At 46.0% G+C, this 26,386-nt stretch overlaps 1 protein-coding gene across 1 annotated transcript in view; it reads right to left on the bottom strand.

Moving 5' to 3' along the window:
* Positions 1–442: 442 nt before the first annotated feature.
* Positions 443–26,386, bottom strand: part of LOC138843239 (germ cell-specific gene 1-like protein) — a 63,587-nt gene continuing 37,643 nt past the window's right edge. Inside the window, exons 2-3 of the mRNA XM_070064910.1 lie at positions 12,289–12,518; positions 443–726 (exon numbers count right to left, since the gene is read on the bottom strand). Of these exons, the coding sequence (XP_069921011.1) occupies positions 601–726; positions 12,289–12,518 (356 nt within the window). The 3' untranslated portion in view covers positions 443–600. The remainder of the gene's footprint in view (positions 727–12,288; positions 12,519–26,386) is intronic.

Genomic DNA, 26,386 nt, shown 5'->3' with positions numbered 1-26,386 from the left:
GGGCAATGACACATATACAACCATCTATTTGGGCTTACCAGTCAATGTTATAACTGCTGTGTTGGAGAAGCTTCAAGGCAAATTGAAATAAACTATCTTAGCAAATTAGGAAAAAACAGGAATTAAAGCCTGAGAGAAGGAACTTCCTCCCTGGATGACCAGATCCATTTTCTCAGCTCCTATCCACTAAGGAGAACTATAAATCCAGAAAATAACACAAGAGACCTGGAAATTAACCCAGTGGCTGGGCATCTTAATCGCTCACCTAACAGAAGCTGCCACCCATCCTGGCACCAGAATTCAGCCAGGTAGGCTCATGCCTCCTGGAAATGCATGTGATACCTCCAAGCACATAATTTTACAATATACAATTTAAAATATATTTATAACATACAATTTATAATATACATTAAAAATGTATAACAAAATATAGTACCACATTTATAACACACAACGTAACACTCAGTTTACCCTTTCTTCCCCTGGCTCCTGAAGACCCGGGTGTCCCTAGCCTGTGGCTGGTGCTGGCAAGGGATACGCACAAAATGTCCCAGAAGACTTACCAGGTGAGGATGGATGAACCTGAGGGTCCTGGCAAGTCTACTGCCACTCCTCCCAATACCAGCAGGCCGGCGCTTCCTGCAAGTTTGCTTGTGGCCGCTCACCTCCTTGTTCCAAGTCCAGCGCCCAAGCTCCACACACGTTCTGAGGAAGAACGCCACAACGCTGGACAGCAAGAAGAGAAAAGAGCAATAGCAGCACTGAGCACCCTTTTTATAAACTAGGTATTTAACAGCATATCAGTTCTGAATGGATTGCCTTCAGGTGCCAACCAATCAGAAGACAAAGACCAAGCCTGTGCAGGATGGCCCGGGGGCGTGCTCCAGGCTGCTCCTGAGCTCGAGATGTCAAAAGTTGGCATCGAGGTGAGGCTCCAGGGTGGTGGGGGTCACAGGTCATTTGTTTCACTTTTTTCTTTTTTTTTTTTAACTTTTATTTAATGAATATACGTTTCCAAAGTACGAATAATGGATTACTATGGCTTCCCCCCCCCATACCGTCCCTCCCACCCACAACCCTCCCCTTTCCCACTCCCTCTCCCCTTCCATTCACATCAAGATTCATTTTCGATTATCTTAATATACAGAAGATCAGCTTAGTATACCTTAAGTAAGGATTTCAACAGTTTGCTCCCACACAGAAACATAAAGTGAAAAATAATAGATGATTTTTTTTAATGATGATGAAATCAGATCAGACCTATTGTCATGTTTAATCCCAGTGAGAGTCAAGTTGGGAGTTGATAGTTTCTTTTCTTTTATTTTCTTTTTTTTTTTTTTTTACAGAGGATCAGTTTAGTATGCATTAAGTAAAGATTTCAACAGTTTGCACCCCCATAGAAACACAAAGTGAAATATATTATTTGAGTACTCGTTATAGCATTAAATCTCAATGCACAGCACATTAAGGACAGAGATCCTACATGAGGAGTGAGTGCACAGTGACTCCTGTTGTTGACTTTACCAATTGACACTCCTGTCTATGGCATCAGTAATCTCCCTATGCTCCAGTCATGAGTTTCCAAGGCTATGGAAGCCCTCTGAGTTCTCCGACTCTTATCTTGTTTAGACAAGGTCATAGTCAAAGTGGAGGTTCTCGCCTCCCTTCAGAGAAAGGTACCTCCTTCTTTGAAGACCTGTTCTTTCCACTGAGATCTCACTCACAGAGATCTTTTGCCAGAGTGTCTTGGCTTTCCATGCCTGAAATACTCTCATGGGCTTTTCAGCCAGATCTGAATGCCTTTAGGGCTGATTCTGAGGCCAGAGTGCTATTTAGGACATCTGCCATTCTATGAGTCTGCTGAGTATCTCACTTCCCATGTTGGATCACTCTCCCCTTTATTTATTCTATCGGTTAGTGTTAGCAGGTACTAGACTTGCTTATGTGCTCCCTTTGACTCTTAGTCCTTTCATTATGATCAATTGCGAACTGAAATTGATCACTTGGACTAGTGAGATGGCATTGGTACATGCCACCTTGATGGGATTAAATTGGAGTCCCCTGGTATGTTTCTAACTCTACCATTTGGGGCAAGTCAGCTTGAGCATGTCCCAAATTATATATCTCTTCCCTCTCTTATTCCTACTCTTATGTTTAACAGGGATCACATTTCAGTTAAATTTCAACACTTAAGAATAACTGTGTATTAATTACAGAATTAAACAAGTCATATTAAGTAGAACAGACAAAAAAACTACTAAGAGGGATAATGTATTAAGTTGTTCATTAACAGTCAGGGCTATGCTGATCAAGTCACCATTTCCCATAGTGTCCATTTCACTTCAACAGGTTTCCTTTTTGGTGTTCAGTCAGTTGTCATCGATCAGGGAGAACATATGGTATTTGTCCCTTTGGGACTGGCTTATTTCACTCAGCATGATGTGTTCCAGATTCCTCCATTTTGTTGCAAATGACTGGATTTCGTTGTTTCTTACTGCGGTATAGTATTCTAAAGAGTACATATCCCATAATTTCTTTATCCAGTCTACCGTTGATGGGCATTTAGGTTGGTTCCAGGTCTTAGCTATTGTGAATTGAGCTGCAATAAACATTAGGCTGCAGACCGCTTTTTTGTTTGCCAATTTAAATTCCTTTGGGTAGATTCCAAGGAGTGGGATGGCTGGGTCGAACGGTAGGGTTATCTTCAGGTTTCTGAGGAATCTCCAGACTGACTTCCATAGTGGCTTGACCAGTTTGCATTCCCACCAACAGTGGGTTAGTGTCCCTTTTTCCCCACATCCTCGCCAGCATCTGTTGTGGGTAGATTTCTGTATGTGAGCCATTCTAACCGGGGTGAGGTGGAACCTCATTGTGGTTTTGATTTGCATTTCTCTGATTGCTAATGACCTTGAACATTTTTTCATGTGCCTGTTGGCCATTTGGATTTCCTCTTTTGAAAAATGTCTATTGAGGTCCTTGGCCCATCTCTTAATTGGGTTGTTGGTTTTGTTTTTGTGGAGTTTCTTGATCTCTTTGTAGATTCTGGTTATTAACCCTTTATCTGTTGCATAGTTTGCAAATATTTTTTCCCATTCTGACGGTTGTCTCTTCACTCTCCTGACTGTTTCTTTTGCAGTACAGAAACTTCTCAATTTGATGCAATCCCAATAGTTAATTTTGGCTTTGACTGCCTGTGCCTCCCGGGTCTTTTCCAGAAACTCTTTGCCTGTGCCAATATCTTGAAGGGTTTCTCCAATGTTCTCTAATAACTTGATGGTGTCAGGTTGTAGATTTAGGTCTTTAATCCATGTTGAGTGGATTTTTGTGTAAGGTGTAAGGTAGGGGTCTTGCTTCATGATTCTGCACGTGGAAATCCAGTTTTCCCAGCACCATTTATTGAATAGACTGTCCTTGCTCCAGGAATTGGTTTTAGATCCTTGATCAAATATAAGTTGGCTGTAGATGTTTGGGTTGATTTCTGGTGTTTCAATTCTGTTCCATTGGTCTATCCATCTGTTTCTGTACCAGTACCATGCTGTTTTGATTACAACTGCCCTGTAGTATGTCCTGAAATCTGGTATTGTGATGCCTCCGGCTTTGTTTGTGTTGTACAAGATTGCTTTAGCTATTCGAGGTCTCTTGTGCCTCCATATAAATTTCAGCACCAATTTTTCCAGATCTGAGAAGAAGGTCTTCGGTATCTTGATTGGTATTGCATTGAATCTATAAATTGCTTTTGGGAGAATGGACATTTTGATGATATTGATTCTTCCAATCCATGAGCATGGAAGATTTTTCCATTTCTTGGTATCCTCTTCTATTTCTTTCTTTAAGGTTTTGTAATTTTCATCGTAGAGATCTTTAACGTCCTTGGTTAAGTTTATTCCAAGGTATTTGATTGTTTTTGTAGCTATTGTGAATGGGATTGATCTTAGAAGTTCTTCCTCAGCCATGGCATTGTTTGTGTATACAAAGGCTGTTGATTTTTGTGCATTGATTTTATACCCTGCTACTTTGCCAAACTCTTCTATGAGTTCCAATAGTCTCTTGGTAGAGTTCTTTGGGTCCCCTAAATAAAGAATCATGTCATCTGCAAAGAGGGATAGTTTGAGTTCTTCCTTCCCAATTTGGATCCCTTTAATTTCTTTTTCTTGCCTAATAGCTCTGGCTAGAACCTCCAGAACTATATTGAATAGCAGTGGTGAGAGTGGACATCCCTGTCTGGTCCCAGATCTCAGTGGAAATGCTTCCAACTTTTCCCCATTCAATAGGATGTTGGCTGTGGGTTTTTCATAGATTGCTTTGATTGTATTGAGGAATGTTCCTTCCAAACCCAGTTTGCTTAGAGTTTTCATCATGAACGGGTGTTGTATTTTATCAAATGCTTTCTCGGCATCTATTGAGAGAATCATATGGTTTTTCTTCTGCAGTCTGTTAATGTGGTGTATCACATTGATTGTCTTGCGCACATTAAACCATCCCTGCATACCAGGGATAAATCCCACTTGGTCTGGGTGGATGATCTTTCTGATGTGTTGTTGCATTCTATTGGCGAGAATTTTATTGAGGATTTTTGCATCTATGTTCATCAGGGATATTGGTCTGTAATTCTCTTTCAGTGCTGCATCTTTTTCCGGCTTAGGGATTAAGGTGATGCTGGCTTCATAGAAAGAATTTGGGAGGATTCCCTCTTCTTCGATTGTTCTGAATAGTTTGAGAAGAATTGGAGTTAGTTCTTCTTTAAATGTCTGGTAGAATTCAGCAGTGAATCCATCTGGTCCTGGGCTTTTCTTTGTTGGGAGGGCCTTTATTACTGTTTCAATTTCTGTCTCAGTTATGGGTCTGTTTAGGTTTTCGATGTCTTCCTGGTTCAATTTAGGTAGGTTGCATGTGTCCAGGAATCTATCCATTTCTGATAGGTTTCCCTGTTTGCTGGCATACAAGTCCTTGTAGTAATTTCCGATGATTCTTTTTATTTCTGTGGTGTCTGTTGTTACATTTCCTTTTTCATCTCTGATTTTATTGATTTGGGTCTTTTCTCTTCTTTTTTTAGTTAGTTGGGCCAATGGGGTGTCAATTTTGTTTATTTTTTCAAAAAACCAGCTCCTCGTTTGGCTGATTTTTTGTAATGTTTTTCTTGATTCAATCCTGTTGATTTCTTCTCTGATTTTAATTATTTCTCTTCTCCTACTAGATTTGGGTCTGGTTTGCTGTAGGTTTTCTAGATCCTTGAGGTGAATAGAAAGCTCATCTATTTGGTGCCTTTCCAATTTCTTGATGTAGGCACCTATTGATATAAACTTTCCTCTTAACACTGCTTTTGCTGCGTCCCATAAGTTTTGGTATGTTGTGCTGTTATCCTCATTTACTTCCAGAAAGTTTTTGATTTCTCTTTTGATTTCTTCTATGACCCATTGTTCATTCAGGAGCATGTTGTTCAATCTCCATGTGTTTGCGTATGCTCTAGGGATTCCTGAGTTGTTCATTTCCAACTTCATTCCTTTATGGTCTGAGAAGCTGCATGGTATGATTCTAATTCTTTTGAATTTGCTGAGACTTGCTTTATGGCCTAGTATGTGGTCAATCCTAGAGAAGGTTCCATGTACTGCTGAGAAGAATGTATAATCTTTAGCTGTAGGATTGAAAGTTCTGTATATATCTGTTAGATCCATTTGGGCTATAGTGTCGTTTAAATCTACTGTATCCTTGTTGATCTTCTGTCCTATTGATCTGTCTATTTCTGAGAGTGGAGTATTGAAGTCCCCCAGTACTATTGTATTGGTGTCTAAGTCTCCCTTTAAGTCCATTAACAAATCTTTTAGATAAACTGGTGCCCTGTAGTTAGGTGCATATACATTGATAATTGTTATATCTTCCTGTTGAATTGATCCATTAATCATTATGTAGTGTCCCTCTTTGTCTCTCTTAACGGTTTTTGTGGTAAAGTTTATGGTGTCTGATATTAAGATGGCTACGCCTGCTCTTTTTTCATTTCTGTTGGCATGGTATATCTTTTTCCAGCCTTTCACTTTCAGTCTGTATGGATCTTTGTTGGAAAGATGTGTTTCTTGTAAGCAGCAAATAGATGGGTTTTGTTTTTTAACCCAATCAGCCAAACGGTGTCTTTTAACTGGACAGTTCAGGCCATTCATGTTCAATGTGACTAATGATAAGTGGTAACTTTGCCCTGCCATTTGCCAAAGATAAGTTCTAATATATGCTTTGAATTCCCTGTGATCTTTTGCTGTGAGCTTTCCTTCCTTGGTTTCCTTCCTTTACCTTCTTTCATATTGATGACCGTGTTTCTTTGTTTCTGTGTGTAACACATCTTTAAGCATCTTTTGCAGGGCTGGACGAGTGGCAACAAATTCTTTCAATTTCTGTTTGTTATGAAAAGTCTTTATTTCACCTTCATTCACAAATGAGAGCTTTGCAGGATATAATATTCTGGGCTGGCAGTTGTTCTCTCTTAGTACCTGGGCTATATCTTGCCATTCCCTCCTAGCTTGTAGAGTTTCTGATGAGAAGTCAGCTGTGAGTCTGATTGGAGATCCTCTGAGAGTAATCTGACGTTTCTCTCTTGCACATTTTAGGATCTTTTCTTTATGTTTCACTGTGGAGAGTTTAATTACAACGTGTCGTGCTGAGGATCTCTTTTGGTCGTGTTTATTAGGGGTTCTGTGAGCTTCCTGTACTAGGATTTCTCTGTCCTTCTCCAAACCTGGGAAATTTTCTGCTAATATCTCACTAAAAAGGCCTTCTAATCCTTTCTCCCTCTCCATGCCTTCAGGAACTCCTAGAACCCGAATGTTGGGTTTTTTAATAGTATCCTGAAGATTCCCGACAATATGTTTTAGATTTCTAATTTCCTCGTCTTTTCTTTGGTCTGACTGTATCCTTTCCTGTTCTCTGTCTTCTAAGTCCGATATTCTCTCTTCTGCTTCTCCCATTCTGTTTGTAAGGCTCTCTATTGTGTTTTTCATTTGATCTATTGAATTCTTCACTTCAGTCACTATCCTAGTTTCCTGTTGTACTAGTTGTTTCCTTTCATTTTGATTCCTCCTTAATATTTCATTTTCACGAGAGAGATTTTCTATCTTGTCCATTAAGGATTTCTGTAGTTCAAGAATTTGTTTTTGAGAACTTCTTAATGTTCTTATCAATTTTTTGAGATCTGCTTCTTGCATTTCTTCTATGTCATCATCCTCATAATCTTGAATTGGGGTGTCTTTTTCATTTGAGGGCTTCATGGTGACTTCCTTGTTTTTATTACCTTGGTTTTTGCGTTTGTTATTTGTCATATTGGAGATATTTGGTTTCTTCACTGTGGTGCTTTTTCTTGTTATACTATGACTCTAGATTAAGTGGACTATCTGTTTTTGATGGAGCCTTAGGGCTTGAGATGGGTGTGGCCTGAGAGCTCTGTTTGGTGTGCCAAAGGTGACACTCCCAGGTTAGGCGTGGTAAACCTCTCTCTCTCTCTCTCTCTCTCTCTCTTTTTGATTCAAAAGGGAAGTTATTCTGCACAGCTGAACGAAGTTGGAGGTAGTTAGCTATACCCACAGGAGCCAGAGATCAGAAGCTCTTTCCCAAGGACCACACAGGGAATCTGTTCGGCCCTTAGAGTGGGCTCAAATTCTCCTTCAGTCTCCCACTGGGTTGCCAAAGTTACGGAATTGTAGCGTCTCTGGAGAGTGCTCACGTGAATTCCGTGAGTTCTCTCCCCCACCGTCTCTTTTTTCACAGTCTCAGTTCAGTAGCACCATAAATTTACTAGTTCCTAATCTCCTGTTAATTCGCCCCACCCAGAGTCAGGTTTTGCTGCTAGGCTCAGGGCCGGTGCAGACCTGAGGTGGCTCTGCTTATGACGTATGTCCAAGATGGCGCCTGCTCTTTGTCTTGCTCGCCCTTGAGAGGTGAGCGGAGAGAGAGAAACCCGTGTCCGTACCAGTCACCTTTTTTTTTTTCCCTCTCTCTCTCTTCCAGTTAGCTTGGTGAAGTCCCCCCCACCCCGGGGGTCGTTCCCTCTAGTCTCCTCTCTCCGCTTGCCTGCCGGTGTCTCGGGTTATTGAGGTTCGGCTCACCTCGCGTTCCAGCGCTGGTGTGTTGAGTCTGCCGCTGGTGTCCCGAACTGTGGGCTCCCACGCTCTCCACGCAGGTCTGCTCCCCTTCCAGCACCGATGTGTGGATTCGGAGCCCTGGACGTCCCAAGTCTCTCCGCTGTTGCACTCTCCTTCGAGCACTTGCGCGCAGACCCTGCAGCTTGCGCAGCTCAGTCCCGCGGCTCGGCTTCCGCGGCTCAGTCCCGCGGCTCGGTCCTGCGGCTCGGCTTTCGCGCGTGGTGGGCGACCTTGTTCTCCCAGTAGGTCCTCCGATTCACGCCCACTGGATCCAGAAGAGTTTTGTCTGCAATATTTTCCTGGTTCTTTTTTCTGAGGCTACCGTAACTCCCCTTTTATTAAACTAAATTTTCCCAGACTATCGGTGCGCGCCCTCACTATTCCGCCATCTTGGCTCCGCCCCCTAATGTCTGTTTCACTTTTTTCTTTGAAATTATTCCACAATTCATTTTAAAATTCGAGAGTATTTCTCTCTAGGTTCAGTACATATTCATCTGCTTTTTCTCTCAAGAGTGTACAAATAAAGTGAAATTTCTTTTATAGGACTCATGCATTGGGAGTGGTGGTGGTTTTTGAACTACTGTATTACAGAAAGAAAACAAGGATAACTGCAGGATTTATGGAAACACGAGAATTTAGAAAAATAGCAAAGTTGCATAAGATCATTCTTTAAAATATTTTAAAAATATTTCTGCCCATAGCATTAGACCTTCAATTGTTTTAGAATGACCCTATGGATAGAATTAATAGAACTTGGCTTGCTAATAATTGGTAGAATGCTGTGCTGCTGGAAGTTAATGAGTAGTGTTTTAGGAATTAAGGTCATTAAGTTCCACAACAAAAAAATGAATGAGTTGAGACTTAAAGTCTGAATGACTTGTATAAGAATACATGAATTACAAAATATTCTTGCACCAAAATAATTATTTTTAATTCCATTTCTTCATCAACTTTTTGAAGTATCCTCATGTATTTTGAAACTCAATAACTTTAAAATATTTAGATTTTGTTTGTATTTATAAATAGGAAAATACAGGATTGCAAACCCAAGTTGTTACACAAGTATTCCTAATTGAAACACAAAACCAGCCGGCGCTGCGGCTCAATAGGCTAATCCTCCACCTAGCGGCGCCGGCACACCGGGTTCTAGTCCCGGTCGGGGTGCCGGATTCTTTCCCGGTTGCCCCTCTTCCAGGCCAGCTCTCTGCTGTGGTCCGGGAGTGCAGTGGAGGATGGCCCAAGTGCTTGGGCCCTGCATCCCATGGGAGACCAGGAGAAGCACCTGGCTCCTGCCTTCGGATCAGCATGGTGCGCGGGCCACAGCGCACCAGCCATAGCGGTCATTGGAGGGTGAACCAACGGCAAAAGGAAGACCTGATTCTCTCTCTCACTATCCACTCCGCCTGTCAAAAAAAAAAAAATGAAACACAAAACCAACCACAGTGTATGGTATTAAAAGAAATTGATTCAGTACATATTTTTATTTTGCAAATTTTCCGGGTGTATCTGCTATTAATCCTCTGGTGACATTTAGCTTATTTACTCCAAGAATTTTGCTGTTTTTATAATTGTATCAAACATTTAATTAAAAGAGCTATTAGCTTGCTTCTAATGCTCTGAAAATGAAAACTGAAGTGTGTCTCAGGAGAATCTGGTATTTTTTGGTATTTCCAAGTCAGAGAAGGTCAACTTATTAGTGGTTTTAATCAGTCTTCCCAAAAGTGATCATATTTAGTCTCAAAACTACAAAGCAAAGGATTTTTCACCTTTGCCTTTGAAAATAGTAACAAAAGGCAAAATGTGATGCCCAGTACTTTCTGGCCTCTCATCCAAGCCACGGCTCCCTGCTGCTTCTACCATATTTCCAATCACATCTAGGAATTGCATATTTTATCCCATAATGCAACAATCATGTAACAGTGCTTTGTGTCTGTAGAGGATTTTTCTAAACTACCAGACACATTCATGCATGGTTTCTTTTCCTCCTCACTACAACTATGTTTCCAAGATTGACAGAGAGGGCAAGGCAAGCACAGGGAAGCTGCAAAGCACAGCTAGTTCATGGCAGAGAGGGATCGGGAAGCCCCCTTTTTGGACCACATGGTAATGCTTTGCCTGCAGCCTCCCCAAGGTCATGTGCTTGGGTGGGGGGCTGCCAGAAGCCAACCCTGAGCCAAAGATTGGCTTGACCATGATTTATTAGTTCAAGGTTCTAGGAGTAACGACCAAGCAGGTGGGAGGAGGAAATTAAAGACAACCACCCAGGGTCTCATTAAAGTCATGTCTCAGGCTCAGCCTGATTCCATGGGGATTTCTAGGGAGCAACCCGTCCTGCTTAGAAGCAAGGGAGCAGCTGAGCTTTTGCGCACTCACACCGATCAGCCACTGGTTACAGGGGACTGCAAGGATTAGGAAAAACAGTTCATAGAATTCACAGTCCCAGTGCCCAGAGGTAACAATCCTGAGGATCCTTGGGCTGAGCCTTGATCAGCCAAACTGATGCACAGGTGGGAAAAGAGCTCCCAGGAGATCCATGTGGGCGGAGCCTGGTGTCCAGCACGGATGCAGTTATCCATGCGGCCAATAGTATGGACTGGGCTCCTCCTATGTGCCAGAGAATTCTATCCAGAGCCCATCTCTGAGATCCTCTTCCTTCAAGTTCACTCTCCTGGGTTTTATCTCCTTTACAACACCCACTCCTGCCTGTTTTTCCTCCTCTCTGGATGTTTTCAGGTGTATTGTTTATTTCTTCCTGCTAGAATACAGGTTTCTTAGGAGCTCAAACTCAGCCTGCTGGAAAAGCCCCCTCTGAAGAGTGGATGCTTTCCCCAAGACCTGAAATTCCAAGGATATCCAGCCGCGAGGAGGTTTGGGGGAGACCATTCTAGGCAGACGACATGGGAAGTGCAAGGGCACTGAGGTGGAAATTGGCTTGGAGCTCCCAGAACAAGGAGTAAACTTCAGTGAATGGGAGGGAGGGAGCAGGTGGGAGAGGTCAGGAAATAAAGGGCTCTGTGCACCCTGGCGGGTGGAGCCCTCAGAGAGAGGCCCAGTGCTCACACAGCACCTTTGTGAAGGTGGCTGCATCTCCGATCCCAACCTGTCACCCTCTCGCTTAGCAGGGACCTTGTACCTCTTTCAACCAGAGTGTGTGTCATCCATCAGCTGTAAAGGATCTTCCATGGACTAATTTTCTATTCAGCAGTTTGCTGATGAATGCCAAATGGGTATCTGCAGACTTACATCAACAAGACATGACAGTGCAGCCTTCTAAAGAGAAGCAAACTATCTTCACGTTCACGGAACAGCAAACATCTGCAGTGCCACAGCCTCACTGCTGAGCCTACCAAGTCGGATTTGTTTCCTGAACCAGGACTCCAACTGGAGGATGCACCCAGTTTACCCTTTCCCACCCTCTCTGCGCAGGGCTGCACAGACACTGGCACCCTGCAGGCCTTCTCTCTCTTTCCCTGGAGAATAGGGATGACAGGTGATACTGCTCCTGTCTTGTTGATGTGGGAACCACAGCACCATGATGGCGAGCAGGAGCTGTGTCTGAGCAGAAGGAACCAGTGGGAAGGGAAGAACCACTCTGCTCTTCTGTGTCCCTTGAAGAAATCTCGGGTGATGAGGCCAATCTGAATGCCAGGGAAGAGAAGCTAGGAGTTTTAGCAATACCTTTTTTTTTCATGTTGCAGATGATGAATTCAAGGCAAGAAGGACATAAGATATATACATGATCAGAGGTCACAGAGCTAGGAGGTACCCACGGTCCAGAGCTCCTCCTACCCTGAGTTTCTCCCTGCCCAGGCTCGTGGGCCTTCCTCGACACCACCCTCTCTTTGAAAGCATGACTTTCAACATGGGCTCTACAGTGCTCCTGAATGCTAGGTTCTCAGCAGGCATCCTCAGCAAGATCATATGAATGTGGGGCATGGACACTTGGGGAAACTGTTCTTCCAAATTAGATCCGGAGCCGTTTAGACCCAGGAGAACGACACTTAAGGTCTGTTCCTAAGTTTTTTAAGGACAATCCAACTTGAGTTAAGAAAAACCTTCTGCTTTTGTGCTTTAGAGTTGCTAAGTCTGGATGACAGGTGCCTGAGTCGGTTCCTTGTCAGGCTAGCAGGTAAGACCCAGCCTCAAAGAGACATACAGATGATCTTACCTTTTTGTCACTGAGGCTGGTCATTTGGTCCACGAATTCCTCCTGGACCATGAAAGTAGCCAGGTTGGCCGTGTAGCTAGCCAGGAATATGACAGCAAAGAAGGCCCACGCAGATACCATGATCTTGCTGATGGTCCCTTTCAGATTCTGGACGGGCACAGAATTGCTGAACACCAGGCCCCAGAGGAGCCATATCACTTTCCCAATGGTGAAAGAAGGCCCACTGGGTGCTGCAAGAGCCAGAAAGGACAGCCTCAGTGTTTTCTCAAAATGCACACGTGGAAGCGATGCAGTGGCTCCTCCTCCACCCTATGACTTCCCCGCACTGTCCCCTCCATCCTCCTCCAGCCCGTGACTTCCCCGCACTGTCCCCTCCATCCTCCTCCAGCCCGTGACTTCCCTACACTGTCCCCTCCATCCTCCTCCACCCCGTGACTTCCCTACACTGTCCCCTCCATCCTCCTCCAGCCCATGACTTCCCCGCACTGTCCCCTCCTTCTTCCTCCAGCCCATGACTTCCCCGCACTGTCCCCTCCTTCTTCCTCCAGCCCATGACTTCCCTACACTGTCCCCTCCATCTTCCTCCAGCCCATGACTTCCCTACACTGTCCCCTCCATCCTCCTCCAGCCCGTGACTTCCCCGCACTGTCCCCTCCATCCTCCTCCACCCCGTGACTTCCCCACACTGTCCCCTCCATCCCCCTCCAGCCCATGACTTCCCCACACTGTCCCCTCTATCTTCCTCCAGCCCATGACTTCCCCGCACTGTCCCCTCCATCCTCCTCCAGCCCATGACTTACTCACACTGTCCCCTCCTTCCCCCTCCACCCAGTGGCTTCCCTACACTGTCCCCTCCATCCTCCTCCACCCCGTGACTTCCCCACACTGTCCCCTCCATCTCCCTCCAGCCTGTGGCTTCCCTACACTGTCCCCTCTATCCTCCACCAACCCGTGACTTCCGTGTACTGCCCACAACATCCTGCTCCAGCCCGTGACTTCCCTGTACTGTCCCTCCATCCTCCTCCAGCCCATGACTCTCCAGCATGCACTGGACTCCCTTCTGTGTTCCCACCACCAAGCTCATCCTCCCAATGGGGTCTTTGTACCTGCTGTGCCCTCTGCCTAGAGGGCTCCTCCCTCAGCCCTTCACACATCTGGCTCTTCTCATCCTTCCTCTATAACCTTCAACCTTAACTGTGTGTGACAATACATGCCTCATACCCCTACATACCCCAGCTCACTCTCCAACTGCACCACCACATTTACACCCATCACCAGAGTTGTCATAGCACAGGGCAGACCTGTTCCTTCATTGGTTGAGTCATTTTATAACTACAAAGTCTTTGCTTCCCAGTTCCCTGATACAGTCCTTGTACCCAACACTATGCCTAATGCATGAACTGCATTTTATACACACACACACATTTCTTTCTTGAAAACTTCATTTCTAACGAAATTGCTAAATATAAATATTTAACAATATTTCCAACAATATTCTTAAATATTTCATTTCTAACAATATTTTGAACAGTACTCTAAAATGCCATTTAGTTGCAAAGGAATTCAAACAAAGTATTAAGACATCCATGCCTAAAACAAGGATACCTACCTGCCCTTTCTTGTGTCACAGAAGGGCTTATTTATTTATTGCATGATCTACTCAGAATTTAAACACCAAAGAGGCTTAATTTAGTGACCTTGTTGACAAAATTTTCTTGGAATCAAAATATGCCTTCATGATCACACTGAACAGTCACGTATTAGACACTTAGAGCCCAGGCCCCAAAATCTGAGGAGCTGCATCTTGTCTGACAACGGCTGTGGCTGGAGTTTGAGACATGGGAGTAAAAGTGACCACATGTTCTCTGTTCACTCAACAGACGTTGGCGACCCATGCTCCATCCTCTTGATTGAGGAGATGAAGATCTAAAGGCCACACCCACTCTATTTAAGTAGCTCCTTATGCAGGAGGAAAGACAAACCATGAACGATAAACATGTGATCAGGATGGAGGCAGGAGTGGCCCAGAGCACCTGCAGAGGCAGGGAGGGCTAGCCCAGCTTGAGGGCTTGCAGGCAGGGACTAAACTGAGGAGATCAGTTGTCCTTTAAGGTACAAAGCAAATACTCAGAAAAACATATTACCATCCAACAGTCAGCCTTTTCCTTAGGTGAAAGGATGGTATTTAGCCTTGCATTTGCTTTAGGAATGACTATAACCAGGCCTTGGAATTGCCTGTGGAGCTTTCTGCGTCCCCAAGTGGTCTGTGGGTTACAGAGATCCCTTCACATATATATGCGAGTTCTTTTTTCAATCCCAACAAAAGAGAAAATGGCAGGGATGCAATGCTGCCTTGCTGTCAGAGGTTCAGACTCCACCTCTACAGCATCATGAAATCATACACAAGTTGTGCCCACCCCTGGATCTGGGAGATACAGAAGAGGTGAAAGGAAGGGAAACACACCAGGGAGGGGATAGAATTGAGAGGGAGCCAGAAAAATGTTGTGAAAGAAATCCTTTAAGGAGAGACGTGAGGGTGCTGGGGGTTGACTGAACACCATGGGTAAGAACACAGCTGGAGTCAGCCGGCTCAGTGTGTGAGCCGTACCTCTCCCATGTATTAGCTGGACAACTTCAGCTGTTCTCCAACCTGCCCATAACTCAACTCTATCCACTGTCAAAGGCCCTCACCTCAAATGGCTGTGAGAATTTAATGGATGTAAACCTAGTGCATCTCCAGGCAATCATAAACGTGAGCCCATTGTTAACGCTACAGCTATCACAACAGTGTGTTCTGTATTATGTCTTGTTACTGAATGACAGAAGCTGTTGTGAACAGTGGCTTGCACTATTCAACAGGCATGGGCACATCCAGACCCTTTGGACCACGTGAACACCTGGTTCCAGCTATGCCTGAAGGCCAGCGGCCCCCTCCCCCACAACTGGGCTGCATTCATCTGCCGCCTAGCTTATGGGAGGTCTCCTGCCATTCCTGCCCCCTGTTACATCTTCTTCTTCCCACCCACTTCCCTCTCTCATCAACACCACGGTGAGACAGCACCACACCCCTGTCACAACGGCTGTTTTCCAAAAGACAGCAGCAGATGTTGGCAAAACTTTTTTTTATTTGACAGATACAGTTAGACAGTGAGAGAGAGAGACAGAGAGAAAGGTCTTCTTTCCGTTGGTTCACCACTCAAATGGCCGCTATAGACGGTGCTGCACCGATCTGAAGCCAGGAGCCAGGGGCTTCTTCCTGGTCTCCCATGCGGGTGCAGGGCCCAAGCACTTGGGCCATCTTCCACTGCTTTCCCAGGCCACAGAAGAGAGCTGGACTGGAGGAGGAGCAGCCGGGACTTGAACTGGTGCCCATATGGGATGCTGGCGCTGCAGGTGGAGCATTAACCAAGTGAGCCATGGCGCCAGCCCCAACTGGCAAAACTTTTACACACTGCAGGTGGGAACGCACATCAGGGAAGCCCCCGGGGAAAGCAGTGTGGAGATTTCCTTTGAAAGCTAGAAACAGGACTTCCCCATGCAGTCCAGCAATCCCACTAACTGGGTACAGACCCAAAAGCCAGGAACACGTTGTACCAGAGACACCTGCACCACCATGTTTGTAGCTGCTTTGTTCACAAGAGCCAAAATATGGAATCAACTGAGGTGTCCATCATCCACTGACAGATAAAAAAGATAGATGAGGAACACACACACACACACACACACACACACACATATGGAATACTATTCCGCTATAAAGAAGAATGAAATTCTAGTACTGGCAGCAGAATGGCTACAATTGGAAGACGGCGTGCTGGCTTCGTGGTCTTGTCACTTTCCAGTTGTTGAATTTTTTATTTGGCGGAGCCAATAAGCTTTTCAGTATCATATAAAATTATGCTATCTCAAGAAAAGTATTTTTATATTTTTTAGATTTATTTATTTATTTGAAAGTCAGAGTTAGAGAGAGAGAGAGAGAGAGAGAGAGAGAGAGAGGTCTTCCATCTGCTGGTTCACTCCCCAGTTGGCCACAACGGCCGGAACTGCACCGATCCGAAGCCAGAAGCCAGGAGCTTCTTCCAGGTCTCCCACATGGGTGCAGGGGCCCAAGGACTTGAGCCATCTTCCACTGCTTTTCCAGGCCATAGCAGAGAGCTGGATCAGAAGTGGAGCAGCTGGGACTCGAACTGGCACCCATATGGGATGCTGGCACTGCAGGCAGTGACTTTACCCAATATGCCACAGTGCCGGCACCATAAAGTATTTTTTAAACAATGATTCCAGGTCAGGTAGAATACCTTAGATTTATTATTAATATTTACTTCCTAAGTAGCGAATGGGAGGTTTGATGTCAGGAAATGCATTAGTAAAATCGGCCTGGTCACTCTGCAGTTAGATTTCAATTTTATTTTGTGACAATAAAAGTTTTTTGTTTCACGGCTGAAAAAAAAAGATTTTGAAAAAAAGAACTTATGACAGCATATGGTGAGAGCTTACACTGGTGCGGGATCTGCACTGTGGTGCAGCGGATGAAGCCACTGCCTGAGACATAGGCATCCCATAGGAGGCCAGTTTGAGTCCCGGCTGCTCCACTTCTGATTCAGCTCTCTGCTATGGCCTGGGCAAACAGTGGAAGATGGCCCAAGTTCTTGGGCCCCTGCACCCGCATGGAATACCTGGAAGAAGTTCCTGGCTCTGGATTTGGCTTGATCCAGAACTGGCTGTTGCAACCATTTAGGGAGTGACCCAGTGATGGAAGCTTTCTCTCTCTCTCTCTCTCTCTCTCTCTCTCTCTCTCTCTCTCTCTCTCCATCTTTCAAATGATTTTTTAAAAAAATGGGTGCATTGCTACATTTGTCACATGAGAGAAACAGAACCAGTGGTGACAGTAAATGCAGCCCAGGGGCTCGTGACTGGGGTCAAGGCTACAGACAAAGTCACGAGGGAGAAAGACGCTGTGTTACAGGGGATTTCTGAGACAGGTGGCAAATGACCGATGGAACCAGGACCATGTGTGTGCGACCCGCCTCCCAAAGCCCTTACTTTTCTTCCCAGCTGGTCCGAGGCTGGAAGGATGGAAGGAGGGACTTGACGCAGTCAACAGGGGGCCAGAGCCTTCCCAAGGGACAGCCAGTACCACAGAAGTCAAAGCCAAGAGACGGAGGAAAATTGTGCTCTGATGACATCGCTAGCACGCCTGGATCCAGCTGTGAGCTGGTGACAGCGCTGCTTGGGACTTTAGCAAGCACAAGACACCATGTCTCTTGCACCCAGGCATTCCGCTAGGGCTCTGAGCAACCAGAAATGCACCTGCCATCATGGAGTTTAGAAACGCAAGAGTGGCAACCGACCTGAAATTAGATCGGATGCAGGGAAAACATTACTTCATGCAGCTGTGCTAACATTTACAAAGGAGAAGTATTTGCACGGGTAAAGGGAATAGTCTACCCCGTCCATGTCTGAAGAGACACAAAGTGGGTTCTGGCCAGGCAAGCAAAGAGGAGAGCTGTGGGGAGGAGATTCCAGGAAGCAGGAATGGCACATGCAAAGGCCCTGAGGCATTAAGATAATTTCCTCCTCCATGAACCCAAAGAAGAAAAAGAATGTGTCAGGGCAGAGCAGCTGAGTGTGTCTTTGGGTCTCCATGGCCCAGACAGAGCTTGGCACGTGGTAAATGTGACCGAACATTTGCCAGCTGAGTGAGGGACCCTGCCCGTGCCTCCACCCCTGTGCGCTAGCCCTGTGTCTGGGCTGTGCTGGACCAGGAGGAAGATGTGAGGCTGTACTTGTCCTGGATTGCACTCTCTCAGCCTTTCCACTCCCAAAGCTGGACACACACGAGCGTGGACCCCAAACACCAGGTTAAGGCATCAATGTTTGTGGCAAAGACCAGCGTAGCCACCCAAAGCCTGGATCCCTTCTTCCATGGGGCTGAAGACATCCGGGCCTCCTGGGCAGTAGACATGGCCCTGCACGGCTCCTGCAAATGGACAGTCCGAGTTGGGGCTGGAGACCCCGGGCAGGCCTCCTCCGCCCTCCTTCCCAGCTGCCCCCAGGAACTGGGGCCCTGGAAAGGCTGGTGGGGGTGCGGCTGTGCCACCCAGGAGAGAAACAGCCCTCCGCTCTGCCTCCCTACTGCAGGGTTGCTTTGTACTGCAGCACAGCCCTACGTGGGCTCACATGGGGTCTAGGAAAGGGGCAGGGACCTTGGAGTTTGGAGCAGGAAGTGGCCACATCATGAGGCAGAATGGGGTGCAGCCTTGGCTTCTGGTGGCACAGGGATGGGTGGTGACTCAGAAAGGGGAGCTTGGGGCCGGCACTCTGGCATAGCGAATGAAGCCAGTGCCTGCAGTGCCGGCATCCCATATGGGCATCAGTTCCAGTCCCGGCTGCTCCACTTCCACTCCAGTTCCCTGCTATGGCCTGGGAAAGCAGTAGAAAATGGCCCAAGTGCTTGGGCTCCTGCTCCCACATGGCAGGAGTTCTTTGCGCCTGGCTTTGGGCCTAGCCCAGACTTGGCTATCGTAGCCATCTTGGGGAGTGAACCAGGGGATAGAAGCGCTCTGTGTGTGTGTGTGTATGTGTGTGTGTGTGTAAAACTCTGCCTTTCAAATCAATCAATCTTTTTTTAAAAAGGGGTGCTCGCCCCAAGAAAGGTGGTCAGCCGAGTCACAACCACTCCAATCGGTGACAATTCTGGTCTGGTCTGTCCCCGTCACAAAGGAGAGACTGAGGCAGCTGGGGTGGCAGCCACAGAGCCTCCCTGGCCTGGGGCCTTGGAGCAGAATGCGACCATTCTGATCATTCTAGAACACGTCTCTGGGAAGAGCCGGGTCATGAATGGATCAGGCTTGGGGCACCACAGAACCCCTGTCTCAACTGCCCAGCTAGGATGCCAAGGCCAGGAAGCCTCCCAGGAAGGAAGCAGTGGGCGTGGCTATGTTCCAATAAAACTTTATTTATAGACGCAGGCCAGAGGCCCCACGATGTAAGCAGGCCAAGCAGTCCAAGCTGCATACTTGCCAAAGGCTGTGCCGGGGGCAGAGCATTGTGGCACAGCGGCTTAAGCCACTGCTTGGGACGCACATCCAGTGCTGGAGGGAATCCCAGCCACTCCACTTCTGATCCAGCTCTCTGCGGATGTGTCCTGGGAGGCAGCCAATGACAGCACAAGTGCCTGGGTGCACTTGGGAGCCTCAGATGGTGCTCTGGGCTCCTGGCTTTGGCCTGACCCAGCCCTGGCTGTTGTGGGCATTTGGGGAGAGAATCAGCAGATGGAAGGACTTTCTCTCTCTCTCTCTCTCTCTGTCTCAATCTCTCTCTTGATCTCTATGGCTCTCTCTCTCTCTCTCTCTCACACACACACACACACACACACACACACCCCACTCCTGTCTCTCTGCCTTTAAATGGTCAAGATGCTAAGTTTCAGGTTATGTGTTTTTCATCGCAATTAAAAATTAAAATTGAAGAAGCAATACAAAGCAGGATTTGCCTCCTGGGCTCCAGTTTGCCAGGCTTTGTTCCAGAACATCTGAGCCGAGAGCCCCCGGGAGGCACCAGCCGCCCAGCCACGAGGCAGGCTCTGCCGACACAGCCCACACCGCCTGTGAGCGGTGAGTGGGAGAGGGGAGCTGAAACCGTGAGGAGACCGCGCAGCCATGGCCCACCTGCACGTATTTCTAAACAGTCTGGAACAGGCACAGCTGAAGCGATCTTTAGCTGGGGCCGGTGCTGTGGCGCAGTGGGCTAAGCCACCACTTGCGACACTGGCATCCCATATCGGAGGGCTGGTTCCAATCCCAGACGCTCTGCTTCTAATCCAGCTTCCTGCCAACATGCCTGGGAGGCAGCAGAGGATGGTTCCAGTGTTTGGGCCCCTGCACCCACATGGGAGACCTGCAGGAGCTCCTAGTTCCTGGTTTCAGCCTGACCCAGCCCCAGATGTTGCAGCCATTTGGGGAATGAAACAGCAGATGGAAGATCTAATTCTCTCTCTCTCTCTCTCTCTCTCTCTCTCTCTCTCTCTCTCTGTTTTTCTGTCTCTACTATCATCTATATCTATGTATCAATCATCTATCCATCTATCTGTATCTCTCATTTATATCTCTCTACCACTCTTGTCTTTCAAATAGATAAATTTCTTTTATAAAAAACCCCTTAGCAAGATTTGCTCGGGGCAAAGCCATCTCCTGAGGTCAGAGGCTAAGTCCTTCCAAGTCCTCTCCCTGCCCGCTGGGGCCCAGTCTGCCTCTCCTTTGGAGATGACCACTCAAGGTGCCCAGACACAGAGAGCCCGGGACAGAAACGGGACACTGGCCTTCCAGCAAAGCTCCTGCTGACTTCTGGGCAAACCGAGTCAGGGCAGCTTTGATGATGGGGAACATCCAACTGGCCCCTCCCCTCCCATTAGAAGCTCCAAGGGCAGCAGAACCCAACGATGAAGGCCAGCGGCGAGGCCTCATTCCAGGGTCCCGTGTCACTCAGAGCTGATCTTCTTTTTAGATTTATTTATTGATTTGTAAAGCAGAGTTACAGAAGGGGGGGGTCTTCCATCCGCTGGTTAATTCCCCAGATGACCGCCATGGCTGGAGCTGTGCTGATCCAAAGCCAGGAGCCAGGAGCTTCCTCCAGGTCTCCCATGTGGGTGCAGGGGCACAAGGACTTGGGCCAACTTCTACTGATTTCCCAGGCCATAGCAGAGAGCTGGATGGGAAGTGGAGCAGCCAGGACTCAAACCGGTGCCCATATGGGATGCTGGCACTGCAGGTGGTGGCTTTACCCACTACCCCACAATGCCACCAGCTAGGCTGATCATTTTTAAAAGCATGGATGTTGGGGCTCCTGCAATACCAGCATTCCACATGAGGGCACCGGTTCAAGTCTCGGCTGCTCCACTTCTGATGGAGCTTATCAGAAGTGCTTATATCAAAATGTGAGCACAGCCAACCCTGGATGGCATCGCTGGCTCCTGGCTTCAGCCTGCCCCAGTCCTGGTTGTTGCAGACATTTGGGGAATGAACCAGCAGATAGAAGATATTTCTCTCTCTCTTTCTCTCTCCCCCTCTCCTTACCTTCCTCCCTCCCTCCCCTCTATGTCACTCTGCCTTTTCAAATAAATAAATCTTTAAAAACATAATTCAGGCAGACATAGGTGGGAAAACTGTAAGGAATGGCAGGAAATGGCTCACCCAGAATGAAGGAGTGATGCCAGCCCTGGGGAGAGAACGGAGGGGCACACAGAGCATCTAAGACTCACTCACATTCTAACCCTTAGCTCAAGTAATGAGTACATGGGTCTTTCATTGTTATTCCTTAGACTATAGAGACGCATTCTGAACATTCTTTCGTATCAATGATTTTCTTATTGAGGCTGAAAGCAGGTGTTTAAGGATTGATCCTTAAATGCCCACCACCTGGGTCTTTAATTCTCTGAAATTTCTCCTGGAGGCACAAGATGGCTGCTGCAGCGCGAGACATCACATTGTCACCCAACCACTTTCAAATACAAGAGTAGGGAACACTCAGGATTGTAAGGAAGACTTCACTCACTTTTCCATCCATTTGTCGGACTGGAAAGAGGACTGAGAGGGAGAGGGCATGGCCATTGGGCAGGAAGCCTGTCACAATCCGCCTCCTCTTCTGGGCAGGTCAAGGGCACTGCCCCACTGCCAATGTCCTCCAGTCCACCAACAACTCTGGCACGAGGCACTCACAGCCACGCGCCGCCGGGCTCTTGGCTGTTCACAGGCAACAGCCACTGGGAGGGGAAAATAAAACAATCTATGAGGCTTCAAAATGCAATAATGAATGATAACAGGCCCCGGAACAGCAGGGGAGGATTATTGGGAAATCAGCTAAGAGCTTATGCTGATGGCAGGAGCTGGGAGAGTAGCTGAGTGTGGCCTTAAACTTGCAGGAAGAGATGTCTCGGCGGGGGTGGGGGGAGGCTCCCACACTTACTGGCTGAGGACCTCCAGTTCCTGAAGCTCATGGAGACCCAGCTTCCTCGGCCGTACAACAGGAATGAAAACAGGACAAATGGGATTAAATGAGACACGGGGAGATGACACACGAGCCGGGGCTGCCAAGCACAGCTGTTCCGGTTGTGCATAAAACAAGGGCACTTAGAGCTGAGACTGAGAAGGGCTGCAAACTCACCCGCTTTCCATGCCCAGAGCCGGGGGCTGGGGTGGGCACTAGGTGCCACAGCTGGGTCGCCACTTGGGATGCTCACGTCCCATGCCCGGAGGGCCTGGTTCAAACCCTCGCTCCTCCACTTCCCACCCAGCTTCCTGCTGATGTACACTCTGGGAGACAGCAGGTGATGGCCCAAGTACCCGGAAGGAGCTCCTGGTCCCTGGCTTCAGCCTGGCCCAGCCCTGGATGTTGAAGGCAATTAGGGACTGAGCCAGCAGATGGGAGACATTTCTCTCTTCCAAATTAGAAATAAACAAAGTGGGGGGGGGGGGGCCGGACCCAAGATGGCGGAATAGTGAGGGCGCGCACCAATAGTCCAGGAAACTTTAGTTTAATAAAAGTGGAGTTACAGTAGCCTCAGAAAAAGGATCAGGAAAAAATTGCAGAGGAAGCGCTTCTGGATCTAGTGGCTGTGACTTGGAGGACCTACTGGGAGAACAAGGTCGCCCACCTCGCGGAAGCCGAGCCGCAGCGTCTGCGCGCCAGTGCAGGAAGGGGAGTGGATGTAACACAGACACCAGCGGGGAGAGTTGGGACACCCAGGACTCCGAGTCCACACATTGGCACTGGAAGGGGAAGTGAGCTCAGTAACCTGAGACATTGGCGGGGAAACGGCGGTCAGAATCTAGAGGGGAGCAGGAAAGTTCACCAGACTGACTACAGGAGAAAAGGAAAAAAGGTGGGGGGTTTCTCTCTTCGCCAACCTTGCAAAGGTTGCAAGGTTGCAAGGTTTGCAAGAGTATGCAAGGTTTGCAAGAGATAAAGAGCAGGCCCCCACTCTGGATTTGCATAACAACAGGGAAGAGCTAAGGAACTGAGTCACTACAATTCAGTAGCCTAGGCAACCCAGTGGGAGTCCAGAGGAGAAACAGAGCCTGCACAGACTCTTTGGGTAGAAGCCAGAGATTGGAAGCTAAATACCATCAATTCTGCACAGCCGTGCCATGCGGTATTACTTCCCTCCTGAATAAATAAATAAATAAATAGAGAGAGAGAGATTTACCACGCATAACCTGAGGGTGTCACCTTTGCACACCCATAACCCAGAAGAACCAAGCAGAGCTCTCAGGCCACACCCATCTCAAGCCTCCAAGGCTCCTCCAACAGCAGGCAGTCCACTTAACACAGACATAGTATAAAATAAAAAAAAAATTTTAAAAAAATGCACAGTGACAAAAGAAGAATTAACTATGCCAAGCAACAAACACAGAAATCGAGGGAACAAGATCAACGATGACACTATGATGCCTCCAAATAAACAAACACCCCAAGCCAAGATTATGAAGATGATGAGATAGAAGAAATGCAAGATACGGATTTCAAAAAATTTATGATAAGAACATTTAGAAGTTTTCAAAAGCAAATCCTTGAACTACAGAAATCCTTATTGGACAGGATTGAAAATCTCTCTCGTGAAAATGAAATTTTAAGGAAGAATCAAAATGAAACGAAACAACTAGTAGAACAGGAAAGTGTGATAGTGAAGAGAAATCAAAATGAAATGAAGAGCTCAATAGATCAAATGACAAACACATTAGAGAGCCTTAAAAACAGAATGGGTGAAGCAGAAGAGAGAATATCGGACTTAGAAGACAGAGAACAGGAAAGGATACAGTCAAACCAAAGAAAAGAAGAGGAAACTAGAAATCTAAAAAATATTGTTGGGAATCTACAGGATACTATTAAAAAAAACAACATTCGAGTTCTAGGAGTTCCTGAAGGCATGGAGAGAGAGAAAGGATTAGAAGGCCTTTTTAGTGAGATATTAGCAGAAAATTTCCCAGGTTTGGAGAAGGACAGAGAAATCCTAGTACAGGAAGCTCATAGAACCCCCAATAAACATGACCAAAAGAGATCCTCACCACGACACGTGGTAATTAAACTTACCACAGTGAAACATAAAGAAAAGATCCTAAAATGTGCAAGAGAGAAACGTCAGATTACTCTCAGAGGATCTCCAATTAGACTCACAGCAGACTTCTCATCAGAAACACTACAGGCTAGGAGGGAATGGCGAGACATAGCACAGGTGCTAAGAGAGAAAAATTGCCAGCCCAGAATATTATATCCTGCTAAGCTCTCATTTGTGAATGAAGGTGAAATAAAGACCTTTCATAGCAAACAGAAATTGAAAGACTTTGTGGCCACTCGTCCAGCCCTGCAAAAGATACTTAAAGATGTGCTACACTCAGAAACACAGAAACATGGCCATCAATATGAAAGAAGATAAAGGAAGAAAAACCACCAGTAAAATAGCATGGGAAGCTCAAAGCATATACTAGAAAATATCTCCAGGAAAATGGCAGGGCAAAGTCACTACGTATCAATAGTCACATTAAACATTAATGGTATTAACTCTTCAGTTAAAAGACACCAATTGGCTGATTGGCTCAAGGAACACAATCCAACTATTTTTGCCTACAAGAAACACATCTCTCTAACAAAGATGCATGCAGACTGAAAGTGAAAGGTTGGAAAAAGATATTCCATGCCAACAGAAACCAAAAAAAAGCAGGTGTAGCCATATTAATATCAGACAAAAAAAACTTTAATACAAAAACTGTTAAGAGAGACAAAGAGGGACACTATATAATGATTAAGGGTTCAATTCAACAGGAAGATGTAACTATTATAAATGTATATGCACCTAATTATAGGGCACCGGTCTATTTAAAAGATATGTTAAAGGACTTAAAGGGAGATTTAGATTCCAATACAATAGTACTGGGGGACTTCAATACTCCACTCTCAGAAATAGACAGATCATCTGGACAGAAGATCAACAAGGAAACAGCAGATTTAATAGACACTATTGCCCAAATGGATCTAACAGATATCTACAGAACTTTCAATCCTACATCTAAAGACTTCACATTCTTCTCAGCAGTGCATGGAACCTTCTCTAGGATTGATCACATACTAGGCCATAAAGCAAGTCTCAGCAAATTTAAAAGAATTAGAATCATACCATGCAGCTTCTCAGACCACGGCAGAATGAAGCTGGAAATTAGCAACTCAGGAAACCCCAGAAAGTATGCAAACACATGGAGACTGAACAACATGCTCCTGAATGAACACTCGGTCATTCGAGAAATCAAAAGAGAAATCAAAAACTTTCTGGAAGTAAATGAAGACAACAACACAACATATCAAAACTTATGGGATACAGCAAAAGCAGTATTGAGAGGCAAATTTATAGCAATAGGTGCCTATATCAAGAAATTGGAAAGGTACCAAATAAATGAGCTTTCAGCGCATCTCAAGGACCTAGAAAAACTGCAGCAAACCAAACCCAAATCTAGTAGGAGAAGAGAAATAGTTAAAATCAGAGAAGAAATTAACAGGATTGAATCCAAAAAAAAAAAATTACAAAAAATCAGTCAAGCGAGAAGCTGGTTTTTTGAAAAAATAAACAAAATTGACATCCCATTGGCCCAACTAACTAAAAAAAGAAGAGAAAAGACCCAAATCAATAAAATCAGAGATGAAAAAGGAAATGTAACAACAGACACCACAGAAATAAAAAGAATCATCAGAAATTACTACAAGGACTTGTATGCCAGCAAACAGGAAAATCTATCAGAAATGGATAGATTCCTGGACACATGCAACCTACCTAAATTGAACCATGAAGACATAGAAAACCTAAATAGACCCGTAACTGAAACAGAAATTGAAACAGTAATAAAGGCCCTCCCAACAAAGAAAAGCCCAGGACCAGATGGATTCACTACTGAATTCCACCAGACATTTAAAGAAGAACTGATTCCATTTCTTCTCAAACTATTCAGAACAATCGAAAAAGATGGAATCCTCCCAAATTCTTTCTATGAAGCCAGCATCACCTTAATCCCTAAGCCAGAGAAAGATGCAGCACTAAAAGAAAATTATAGACCAA

The sequence above is a fragment of the Oryctolagus cuniculus genome, chromosome 19 (assembly GCF_964237555.1).
Source record: "Oryctolagus cuniculus chromosome 19, mOryCun1.1, whole genome shotgun sequence".
Lineage (NCBI taxonomy): Eukaryota > Metazoa > Chordata > Mammalia > Lagomorpha > Leporidae > Oryctolagus > Oryctolagus cuniculus.
The sequence above is the reverse complement of the archived record's forward strand: the minus strand, read 5'-3'. Positions and strand labels throughout refer to the sequence as shown.